The sequence below is a fragment of the Aotus nancymaae genome, unplaced genomic scaffold, assembly GCF_030222135.1.
Source record: "Aotus nancymaae isolate 86718 unplaced genomic scaffold, 86718_ANA_hifiasm-v0.15.2.pri h1tg000067l, whole genome shotgun sequence".
NCBI classification, from domain to species: domain Eukaryota; kingdom Metazoa; phylum Chordata; class Mammalia; order Primates; family Aotidae; genus Aotus; species Aotus nancymaae.
In genome coordinates this window covers 6,306,417-6,319,313 of record NW_026988482.1, presented here as the reverse complement: position 1 = coordinate 6,319,313, position 12,897 = coordinate 6,306,417, and the positions used below count along the sequence as shown (strand labels likewise).

The window sequence follows — 12,897 nt, the reverse complement described above, 5'->3', positions numbered from 1 at the left end:
ATTGTACTGGAAGTTCTAGTTACAGCAGTAAGACAAGAAAAGGAAATAACAGATATACAGATTGTGACGGAAGAAATAAAACTGTGTTGTTTGCAGATGACATGATTGTCTATATAGAAAATTTCAAGGAGTCAACAGCAACCCCCCACCAAAAAAAACCCTGACACAAATAAGTGATTATAGCAAAGTTACAGAATACAAGGTAATTATCCAAGTCAATTGCTTTCCAATATGCTGGCAACCAACAGAATTTCAAATTAAAAACACACTATTCGCATTAGTAACTAAAAAACAAATATTTAGATATGTATAATAAAATATACATAAAGTTTGTATAAAGAAAACTGTAAAACCCTAATGAGGGAAAGGAAAAGGATCTAAATAAATGGAGAGATAGTTCATGTTTATGAACAGAGAGATTTGATATTATTATAATATTACTTCTTCATTTGATCTATAAGTTCAATGTATTCCCAATCAAAATTCCAGCCAGTTACTTTGTAGATATCAACAAACTGTTTCTAAAGTTGAAAGTAGAGAGGGAAAGGACAAGGACAATAATGAGGAAGAACAAAGTTGGATGACTGTCACTCCCTGACTTTAAGATCTATTATAAAACTACAGCAATCAAGACAGTGTTGGTATTGGTAAAGGAATAGAAAATAGCTCAATGTAAAAGAATAGAAAACCCAGAAACAGACCCATATGAATATGGCCAACTGAGCAAAGGCAATTCAGTGGAGAAAGGAGCAGTCCTTTCTTTCTTTTTTTTTTTTTTATGTGCCTGTGAATTACTCAAGGATCTTCTTAAAGTATAGATTTTGATTCAGTAGGTCTGGGCTATGGCTGAGATTTGAAATTTCTTTCTTTTTTTTTTAGAAAGAAAAAAAAGAATGAAGAAGAGAAGGAAAAAAGAAGAGAAAGAGAGAGAGAGAATGGGAGTATTGCTTTCTTGCCCAGGCTAGAATGCAATTTAGTAATGGGTATTGAAAACCTCTTTTATACCGATAATTATACTTAATGATGTAGTCAGGAAGGAATAAGGGAAGAAGATAACAAACAAACAGCTAACCAATATTTCATTTAAACCTATGAAATGCTATGTGATTACTGAGGAGTGATTTACTTCCAATTATATAGTCACTTTTGGAATAGGTGTGAGGTGGTAATGTATGTTTTGTGTATTTGAAGTGGAGAGTTCTATAAATGTTTATTAAGTTTACTTGTTCTAGGTCTGAGTTCAAGTCCTGAATGTCCTTGTTAGTTTTCTGTCTCGGTGATCTATAGAATCGTTAGCTCTTCTTGTTACATTGATCCTTTTGCCATTATGTAATGTCCTTCTTTGCCTCTTTTGCTCTTTGTTGCTTTAAAGTCTACTTTATCAGAGGTGAGAATTGCATCTCCTGCTTTTTGTTTATTTGTTTATTTTTACTCTCTGTTTGGTTGGTAAATCTTCCTCCTTCTCTTTGTTTTGCATCTTTGTGTATTGTTGCATATAAGATGGGTCTGGATGAAGCATGCCGATGGGTTTCGGCTTTTTATCCAATTAGAATATATATAAGTTTAATACTGACATTTGATGCTAGCTGGCTGTTTTGCCCATTAGTTAATGTAAATTTTTCATTGTGTTAATGTTCTTTGCTTTTTGATATATTTTTGGAAAGGCTGATATTGATTGTTCCTTTATATGTATAGTGATTCTTTCAGAAGGTCTTGTAAAGCAGGCCTGGTGGTGGTGAAGTCTCTAAGTACTTGTTTGTTCGCAAAAGATTTAATTTTTCCTTCGCTCATAAAGCTTCGTTTGGCTGGATAGGAAATTCTGGGTTGAAAGTTCTTTTCTTTAAGGATGTTAAATATTGGTCCCCACTCTTTTCTGGCTTGTAGGGTTTCTGCTGAGAGATCTGCTGTAAGTCTGATAGATTTCCCTTTATGGGTAACCTGACCTTTCTCTCTAGCTGCCCTTAGTATTTTCTCCTTCATTTCAACCCTAATAAATCTGGCGATTATGTGCCTTGGGGTTGGTCTTCTTGAAGAATATCTTTGTGGTGTTCTCTGTATTACCTGGAGTTGAATATTACTCTGCCTTGCTAGGTTGGGAAAGTTTTCCTGAATGATATCCTGAAGAGTATTTTCCAACTTGGATTCATTCTCTTCATCACATTCAGGTACACCTATCAAACGTAAATTAGGTCTTTTCACATAGTCCCATAGTTCCTAGAGGCTTTGCTCATTCCTTTTTATCCTTTTTTCTCCAATCTTGTCTTCTCGTTTCATTTCACTGAGCTGGTTCTCGACTTCTGATATCCTTTCTTCTGCTTGATCAATTCGATTGTTTAAACTTGTGCATGCTTCGCGAAGTTCTCGTGTTGTGTTTTTCAGCTCCATCAATTCACTTATATTCCTCTCTAAATTGTCCATTCTCGTTAGCATTTCATCAAACCTTTTTTCAAGGTTCTTAGTTTCTTTGCATTGGGTTAGAACAAATTCTTTTAACTCACGAAAGTTTCTTATCACCCACATTTTGAAACCTGCTTCTGTTATTGGAACACACTCGTTCTCCATTAAGCCTTGTTCCGTTACTGATGAGGAATTGCGATCCCCTGTAGAGGGAGAGGCACTCTGATTTTGAGTATTCTCTGCCTTTTTAGGCTGCTTTCTTCCCTTCGTTATATATTTATCCCTCTGTCGTCTTTGTAATTACCGACTTTCTAACTAGGTCTCTGAGCGGACGTCGAACTTTTTGATTCCCAGCGCCAAAATCTGAGCAATCCACTGCGCCGGCCAAGACAGCAGTGTTAAGATTGATGGTGCTTTTCTGCCCGGGAATCTCCGGACTCTGCACCAAGAACTGCCGCTCTAAGGTGCCAGCAAAACTGCCGCGCCGGCCACAGGAGTCGCTCTGGGGACCCGTGGGGCTCCTCCGCTGGGAATCTCCTGGTCCGTGAGCAACAAACATTCCTCTGAAAGTGTGGCGTCCTCTCGTTCTCTGCGCTTTCACTGGGAGCTAGGTGCCCGAGCTGCTAGTGATCAGCCATCTTGGATCTCTCTCGAGATTTGAAATTTCTAACAGACTTCAGGAGCAGTCCTTTCAACAGGTGGCGCTGGAACAACTAGTGCCAGCTGTGTATATCCACATGCAGCAAAATGAATCAACACTGACCATGCAGTCTCCCCCAAAACTAACACAAAATGCATCATAGCCCGAAATGTAAAATGCAAAAATACAAAACTTTTAAGAAAAAACATGGGAGAAAATCTAGGTAACCTTGAGTTTGGTGATGAGTTTTTACATATAACATTGAAAGCATGATCCATGGAAGGAAAAGTCAATAAATTGGACTTCTTTAAAAGCAAAACTATGCTGTGTGAAAGACACTGTTAAGAGAATGAAAAGGCCAGCCACAGAGGAGGGAGAAAATATTTGCAAAACACACATGTGATAAAGAACCTTATCCAAAATATACAAAGAATCCTTAAAACCCAACAACAAGAAAGCAAACACTTCAAAAAGCACATAAACGCTCAATAACACATGTTGTAAGAGAACTACGAATTACAACAATGAGACCACTACACATCTACTAGAAAGTCTAAAATCCAAAACACTGACAATACCAAATGCTGGCAAGATATGGAGCAACAGGACTTTGATTCAGTGCTGGTGGAAATGTACAATGGTATAGACATTCTGGAGGAGAGTTTGGTGGTTTCTTACAAAAGTAAGCAGTCTTATATAAGTCAGCAATCACATTCCTAGGTATTCACCCAAATGAGTCTAAAACTTCAGCTGACACAAAAGCTTGAATGTTCACAGCTGCTTTACTGAAAACTGTCAGAACTGGAAGGCAACCAAGATGTTCTTTGATGGGTTTATGGATAGACAAAACTGCAGAACATCCACACGATGGAATAGAGAGAGATATTAAGAAATGAGCTATCAAGACTTAAAAAGACATGGAAGAACCGTTAGTGCATATTGCTCAGTGAAAAAAGCCAGTATGAAAAGACTACGCACTCTATGATTCCAGCTATATGACAGTCTCGAAGAGGTAAAATTATAGGGAGAGTTAAAAAAAAAATCAGTGGGCCAGGCATGGTGGCTCACACCTGTAATCCCTACACTTTGGGGGGTGAAGGTGGGCAGATCGCTTGAGGCCAGGAGTTCAAGACCAGCCTGGTCAACATGGCAAAACCCCATCTCTACTGAAAATACAAAAATTAGCTGGGCGCGGTGGTGCATGTCTGCAATCCCAGCCATTTAGGAGGCTGAGGCATGAGAATCTCTTGATCCTGGAAGGTGGAGGTTGCAGTGAGCAGAGATCATGCCAACGGACTCCAGCCTGGGCAACTCTGTCTCAAAACAACAAAAAGAAAGAAAAAAAAAATTAGTGGTTGCCAGAGGATTAGGGTAGGGAGGAGGATGAATAGGTGGAGCACAGGGGACTTTTAGGGCAGTGTTGGATATAATAATGGTAGATACAGGACGTTATACATTTGTCAAAATCCATACAACTGTACAACACAAAGGTGATTCCTAATGTAAACTATGGACTTTAGTTAATAATTATAATGTATCAATATTAATTCGCCAATTGTAACAAACACACCACACTAATCCAAAGATGGTAACAGCAGGCAAAACTGTGTGAGAGGGAGAAGGGGTAAACGGGAATGCTCTGCACTTTCTGTTCACTTAAATCTAATACTGCTGCATAAATTAACAATAAAAATACTAAACCTGAATGAAAGGTCAGGCTGTATAACTGAGGCTTGCTGACTGATGCAATTCCATGTAGAGTGACAGGGCAGCTAGCCAGCCTTTTTCTTGAGGAAAACCTGAAGCATCAAATCTGTTTAGGGTTTATTCCTCTGAGATCATTCAGTGTCTCAAGAAAATGAACCTCTGTCTCCTTCTTGGGAAGTGAGTGCATCTGATGGCTGCTGGAGGGGGAAGAGGAGCACGGGGGAATCCCATCAGCAGACTTTCCCCGAAGCCTCATTTTTAGCCCTGTTTTACTCCCCGCCCCTTGTGTCTGAGTCTAGAACCTCTGTACTTCAATTTCTCTTGCTAACAGACCAATGGCTTCCCACGTCTGTAGCTGGGGTAATAATCTGGGAGGGTGGGAAAGGAACCTGGGGGACTACACACTTACATACAGACTTGAAACACATTCGCACCTCGTCTCATCTTCTGAGTTATCAGCTCTCATGAGTTGGGATGAGAGAATCAGCTTCTTGTCAGTGTAACTAACGAAAGACTTTAGGTTACAGTGTCCTCTGCTTGCTAACTCAGTGGCTGCTCTTCTGTCTTCCCAGTATTTCTTGAAATCTCTCATGTGTTGCTATGGTTTTTCGTGTAACATTTTAATGCCTCTGCTATCTTTTCAATGGAGGGCTTAGCAAGCAGGAAAAATGAAAGCTTATAGGTTTAAGTATAACTTCATCCTTGACTTTTAAAACAAAATAGCTTTATAAAGGTCTAATTGACATAGATTCCGGTTAATTTTTACATAAGTAAATACTTGTGAAACTATCACCACAATCAAAATAATGAATACATCCAGCATTCTCCAAAATGTCACGTCCTGTAGCAATCCCTTCTTACTTCCACCTTGAACCTGTATCATCCCACCCTCACCCCCAGACAACCACTATTCTGCTTTCAACCGACATTATAGATTACTTTGCATTTTCTAGACTTCCACATAAATGGAACCATACAGTATGTATTCTTTCTTGGCCTGGTTTCTTTCACTCAGCATAGTACTTCTGAGATCCTCTACACTGTAGTGTGCTATGGACTGGATGGATGTCTGTGTTCCGCTCCCCAAAGTCCTATGTTGAAGGACTTAGTTCCCAAAATGGTGGTGCTGGGAGATGGGGTCTTTGGGAGGTAATTAGGTCAGGAGAGTGGAGTCATGGTGAGTTAGTGACCTTATAAGAAGAGGCAGGAGAGCGCTTTCTTCCTCTCTCCCCTCACCATCCCCAATCACCATGTAGGGGTACAGTGAAAAAGCAGATGGCTATCTGTGAATCAGGGGGAGGGGGCTCACCAATGCCTGACCACGCTGGCACCTGATCTTAAGATGACCAGCCCCCAGAACTGTGAGAAGAAATGTTTGTAGTCTAAGCCATTCAGTTTATGGTACTCTGTTACAGCAGCCCGAGCTACGACATAGTGCACATCAATAGGGGATGTCTTTTTATTTATCAGCAGTATTCCATGGTAGGGTACACTGTAAGTGGTGCTTCCATTTACCTGTTAAGGGACACTTGGGTTGTTTCTAGTTGTTGGCTATTACATATGAACAAGCTATAAACATTTGTGTACAAGGCTTTGTATATGCTTTTATCTGTCTCTGTCGAGTAAATATCTAGGAGTTTAATGGCTGGGTCATATGGTAAGTTTATGTCAACTTTTAAAAAATGGTCAAACTGTTTACCAAAGTGGTTGTACCATTTTCTACTCCCAGTGCAATGTAAGTGCATGAAAGTCCCAGTTTCTCCACATCCTTGCCAGCATCTGGTATAGTTAGTCTTTTCAATTTGAGCCATTCTAATCTGTAGGTAGTGGTATCGCATTGTGGTTTTAACTGACATTTCCCTAATGAGTGAGGACGCGGAGTATTTTTTCATGTAAACATTTTCCATCACACAGTTATCACTGTATCCCTTCTTTGGTAGGGTCTGCTCAAACTTTATGCCCACTTTTTACTGACATATGATAGTCCGATATATTTTGGGGGTACATGTGATATTTTGATATCTGTATATAATATCACAATCATTACAATGTATGTGTATAATGTACTGATTAAATCAGGTTAGCTGGGATAGCCATCACCTGAAACACTTATCTTTTTTCCCATGTTGGGAACATTACAAATCTGGTTATTTTGAGATATATAATAAATTACTGTTAAATATGATCTCCCTTCTGTACTACTCAATACTGGAACTTATTCCTCCTATTTGCCCACCTTTAATTGAATTGCTCATTTTCTTACTGGGTTTTGAGAGTTCTCATATATTCTACACCCAAGTCTTTTATCAGATATATAATTTGCAAATATTTACTCCCGGTCTGTGACGTGCCTTCTCATTCACATAACAGAGTCTTTTGAAGAATGGAAGTTTTTAATTTTGAGGAAATCTCATTTATCAATTTCTTCTTTTATGGGTCATGAATTGAATGTCACAGCTAAGAAATGGCATGGACCAAGGAAACAAAGATTTTCCCTTATCTTCTCTTACATATAGTGTTTTAAATTTACATTTATGTCTATGATCCATCTTGAGTGGATTTAAAAATACTGTGTATAAGAATCCGAGCACCTCAGCGAGCCCTTCGCTGCAGCTATCACCACCCTGCTACACAGAGAGCAGCTAAACACCACCGCTTCCGGCCTCCGCTTAGCCTGAGCAAGAAAGCAATACTCCCATTCTCTCTCCCTCTTTCTTTTCCTTCTTCCTCCTCTCCATTCTCTCTCTCTCTTTCTCTTCCTTTTTCCTCCTTCTTATTCTCTCTCTCTCTCTAAAAAAAAAAAAAAAAAAAATACTGTGTATATGGTAAGGGGAAACATGGCTATTCAGTTGTTCCAGCACTATGTGCTGAAAAGACTATCCTGAAGTGCTTCGGCGTATCTGTCCATATCTGTGTGGATACACTTCTGAAATTTCTATTCTATCAATCCTCTTACCTCACAATATTATACAGTGTTGATAACTGTAGCATAGTTCCAAGTGTTAAATCAGGTAGCATTAATAATCCTACTTTGTTGTTCTATTTCAAAGTTTATTGGTTGTTGAGGTACTTAGCATTTCCCTTCTAATCTCTGGACTTTATTGGTACTCCTTGGCCATATATAGTCAGAAATACAACTCAATCTAACTTACTTAAAAAGGTTAATTATAAAAATGCTACGATATTTCACAGGTCCAAGAAGAGGAGCAGGTAAGTCTGCAGAGTCCCAGTGAGGGACTCAAAGGCCACAGCTTCTTCTCTCCGTGCGTCTCCTCTCCCGTTTACCTGTCTTGAATCCTCTACATGCACTGTATTCTTTTGTGTGTCTCTTTGTGTGTCTGCTACATTTGTATCCTTCTCTCTACAGATAATGCTTTTCCACTATTCCAGTCCACGTAATGGAAAAGCAGGAACTGTCAGCTCCTGAAATTTGTACTTGATGTAATACAGAGACCTAAAGAGAGACTTATAGGTCTTTTCCAAGTACAATTCTCAAATTTCCTGGAAAGCACATTGATCGGTCTCATTTAGGTCATCTGCCCACCCTGAGTCAATCGGCTGGAACCAGGAGGCAGGGTCACGCTTTCTCATGGCTGCTCCTGCTCTCATGCAGATTAAGTGTAGAAATGTAGGCATGGCAATCACCCCATCTGGATGCAGAGCAGATAATCCTAAAGGAGGCCGCTATTACTTGCCCAGAGCCCTATGAATAGTTGAATCACAACGTTTTTTGTCTCTTAAATAAGAGCTCTTCTGGGTTAAGAACTATGCCTTTCATCTAAACAACATAACATATAATTAATATGTTTAATTAATAATTAACTCCTCAAAAGACCAGGGACATAAATAAAAAAAGCTCCCATGAAATAATAAACAACATGAATTAGGAAGTGAGAGACTCGGGGAGTGGCCCAGGTTCTGCCGCTAATGACAGGCTGAGAACTCAGCTTCTCTGTACTTCGGTTTCCTCTTTCTTCAGCAGAAATGCTTACAGTAGCCCTACCTGCCTCAAGAGATTGCTGTGGGGTTCAAATGAAATGGTATCTGTGAAAGCACCTTGAAAAATAAAAATCTATGTACAAATATACGGTAGCTTAATTACAGTAATCACAAACATGCAAATGAGGAATTTCAGAAATAGCATATCTTTTTGATTAGTGGGCGTTAACAACCATTGAAAGTAGAAAATGATAAGAAAAAACGATACTCAATGCCAGGATAACTCAAAATAAAGTGAGGATTTTCAAATATCAAGAGACGACTACATTCCAAAGTCTTGAAGTATAAAAAGTTTAAAAAATCAAGTTTTTGCCAAGAGAAAAACATGTTTATGTTATACTTTACGTATAATGTGTGGTTAGAGCTCAATGTGAGGCAAAATGTGTAACACGGCGAGAATCCACCTGGCTTTAGGATTTCATTCCTTCTAACTTACTTGGAAAAGTATTCCTGCCCTTATGGAGATATTACTTTATATATGATTAGAACCTCATAAGTAATATGCTTTAAAATGGATATGAGAAGCAGTCGATACCAAAGAATTATTCAACACATAATAATTACTAAGATCAAATGAAATAACACATGTAAAAATGTATTCTAAATGATGGTATATCGTGTAATTGGACAAAGACTACAGGCGTCCTCTTTAACAGGAAAGCCCCAGAAGCTTAATATCAGACGGGAAGTAGAGCTTGGTGAGTCTTAAAAGAGAGCTGATAGGAACATTCTTGACTGGATAAAAATCATTTGAAAATTATAAGGACTAGTGGCATCGTATTACTGTTTGCTTTGTGTGTGTGTGTGTGTATGTGTGGGAATGTACATGTGTGCCTATACTGAATACAGTGAGGAAAAGCAAAATGGATTCTAAGTATAATTCCTGTTGTTTCCCCAAGAATGCTTAGAGGTTTTTTTCTAAAAATATATCTTGGAGTATTTTGAGTGTTCTCTTTTGATGAAGCGGAAGGTTCAGGCCTTTTTGCTGAAAGAAACAAGCTGAAATGATGCTTCCTACAAAAGCTTTGGACACAAAGCCAGCTAGAATTTAGTCAAGGATGAGTACTCAAGACAAAAATAATTTTAGGATGAGTTAGAAAGCCTAAATAACAACCAATGCTTGGGAAATTCCTGTATTAATTTTTAGATTATCTTTTTCAGCTGGAGAGAAATGATAACTCCCTCCCAGTTAGCAAACCGATAGGAAACTTATGTATCTGAATCCCAAGGCAACAGGGAATATCTGAAGGCTGCATACCCTAACTGAAAGTCACAAGCTTATGTCAGGCAAAGTTATATCAATAAACCGACAGAAAATACTCAAGAATGAGGGTCAGAAGTTAGATATTTAGCTATTGCCAAAATTAACTGCATTATGCTTGAGATCCATTTAAACAGTAGTCCGATCGGCTGTTATTTATATATAATTAAAATGTTAGTTGAAATCAATCAATATTTAATATTCACCCCTTTAACTCACCTGTAAGATTCTTTGCAAGATTGATGGCAGGGCAATGAAGGCTGCCATGCTGTTTAAAACTTGCATGGTCAAAGATTTCAGAGCTGTTTTAATAAAACATTAATATTAAGGTTAGTTTAAAATAAGAGTTTTCAGATTTTCCTGTAAGTCTGTGGAAAACAGTGGATTTATATAGCTTCTTAGAAACTTAGCTAACCAAGGCCTATTTGATATTTTAAACTTAACTATTGATAAATTACAGAAACTACAATTATTTAAGATAAATTATATAAGTGGAACAACGGAAAGAAACACGAAAGATGAGATCACCTACATGGTTTCATTAAGGAAAATCCTAAGAGTATGCTATTGGAAAAGGATATTATACTGATCGTTTCTGCAGACAAATACTGGATTGATGATCTAGCTGGATTCAGTCACTTGAATTCTGAAGAACTCACCTTCAGAGTGTAGATGAGGGACAGCTGAACTGGACAGCTTCTGAGGGGCCATCATTGCCTCCAATAACGGAAACCAAAGTGCCTATGATGTCAGAGAAAATCAAAGAAAAACACGAGTGGTCAAAGAAAACAATGAAAAACAAAAGAATAACTAACATCAGCATAATGTTTTACAGGATGAAATGTACTTCTCACATTTGTTGGTAAAAATGAGAAAAATAAAAATGGAAATATTTGGGGAAAAAAAGAGATAATAAAAAGCAGAAACCACAGCTAGAACAACTTCATCTTCTACACGAAGCCTTGGGAAACAGAAGGAGGCCACAGTTAAGTCAGTCTAGGCCTTGGAACTGAAATCTTACGTGTCTCAGGAGAGGGCAGGTTCAAAGAAGCCGGGAAAGAGCTTCCTGCTAGATTCTTATCTACTCTATTAAAAGTTTATCACTGACAAATTTAAAATAACCCTATTGTTGCATAAAGAAATAAGCACCCCCGCTAGCTGTCCACCACCCAATTTTCTTTATCTATGTCAAGCAAGAAAAATAAGTAAAGGTTATCCAAAGTTTTTTACATCAAGCATTATCTTGTATTTCCTAAGTCATCACAGACCAGGAAATAGAAGTTAAAACTGTATCAGTTAACATGATCAACCATGTCAAGAGGTAAAAAAGATCTATGATTTATTTATATTATGGTCATCACTACTAAAAGCTTCACATTTACATTTTTGCATTTCAATCTCATAAAAACTTATACAGTAGGTATTATCCTCACTGGAGATATGAAACAGAGGCTCACTGAAGTTAAGTCATTTTTCAAAGATCACACAGCCAGTCAATTACCTGACTCTAAATTCTCTGTTCTTCCTAAGCCTTAGGAAAAGTCTTTATTATAAAAAATGAACCACTGCTGCCCTGCCCCCATGAAGATGCTGCCACGCCACCCCTGCTGGTGTGCACTACACCCCACAGCACTGCTGTCCATGCTGGCACCAGCATGTGCACCTGTCATGCTGCCATTGCTGCTGGCACACACACAAGGATGGACGCCACAGTCACTGCCTCAACAAAGTGCTTTGTGAAGTGTTGTTACCAGCTGACTAGCTGGTAACGTTTTAGCTCCTCCAATAGAGCAGATATAAAAGCTTGAGGGGCCAGAGCACAAAGCCGCAGGCCTGGTCTCAGCCGCTCAGGGTTAGAGCAAGCAGCCCAGTAGTGCTGAGATGAGCCCTGGGCCCCTGAAGTCTTCCAGAAATGAAGACAGTTGACTGACCATTATACCACAGTCAAACCTTCAAAGGCATCAAAGAATACAAAAGCAAAAAATGCCATCCAAAGAACAGCAACTTCAAAGATTAAAGGCCCACCACAGCCCACACAGATGAGAAAGAACTCTGGAAACACAGCAAACCACCCCACTAGTTCATCAACCATGGATCTTAACCATGCTGAAATGGCTGAAACGACAGACAAAGAATTCAGAATGTGGATAGGAATGACACTGTTTGAGATTCTGGAGAAAGCTGAATCCAAATCTAAGGAATTCTAGGAATCTAATAAAACAGTACAAGAGCTGAAAGATTAAACAGCCATTTTAAGAAAGAACCAAACTGATCTGTTAGAGCTGAAAAACTCACTACAAGAATCATATATACAATCGGAAGAATTAACAGCAGAATAGATCAAGCTGAAGAAAGAATCTCAGTGCTTGAAGACCAGTTCTTCAAATCAAAAATAAAGACAAAAACAAAGAAAAAAGAATAAAAAATGAACAAAACCAAGGCCGGGTGCGGTGGCTCATGCTGGTAATCCCAGCATTTTGGGAGGATGAGGTGGACAGATCACCTGAGGTCAGGAGTTCAAGACCAGCCTGGTCAACATGGTGAAACCTCGTCTCTACTAAAAATATAAAAAAATCAGCCAGGCGTGGTGGCAGGCACCTGTAATTCCAGCTACTCAGGAGGCTGAGGTAGGAGAATCGCTTGAATCCAGGAGGCAGAGGTTGCAGTGAGCTGAAATCGCGCTACTCCATGCCAGCCTGGGTGACAAGAGCAAAACTCAAAACAAACAAACAAAAAAACCCACCAGGAAATATGAGATTATCAAACCTTTGACATCCCTGAAAGAGAGGGAGAAAGAACAAGCAACCTGGAAAACATATCTGAGGATACTGTCCACAAAAATTTCCCTAACCTCGCTAGGTTCTTGATCTTGAGAGGCTGACATTTAAACTTA

General features: G+C 38.8%; 1 protein-coding gene across 9 annotated transcripts in view; it reads right to left on the bottom strand.

Moving 5' to 3' along the window:
* Positions 1–12,897, bottom strand: part of VPS8 (VPS8 subunit of CORVET complex) — a 353,273-nt gene that overhangs the window by 68,497 nt on the left and 271,879 nt on the right. For all 9 annotated transcript variants that reach the window (XM_064366881.1, XM_064366879.1, XM_021674475.2 and 6 more), the window contains 2 exons: positions 10,664–10,745; positions 10,224–10,306 (listed from right to left, as the gene is read on the bottom strand). In XM_064366881.1, coding sequence (XP_064222951.1) covers positions 10,224–10,306; positions 10,664–10,745 — 165 coding nt within the window. The remainder of the gene's footprint in view (positions 1–10,223; positions 10,307–10,663; positions 10,746–12,897) is intronic.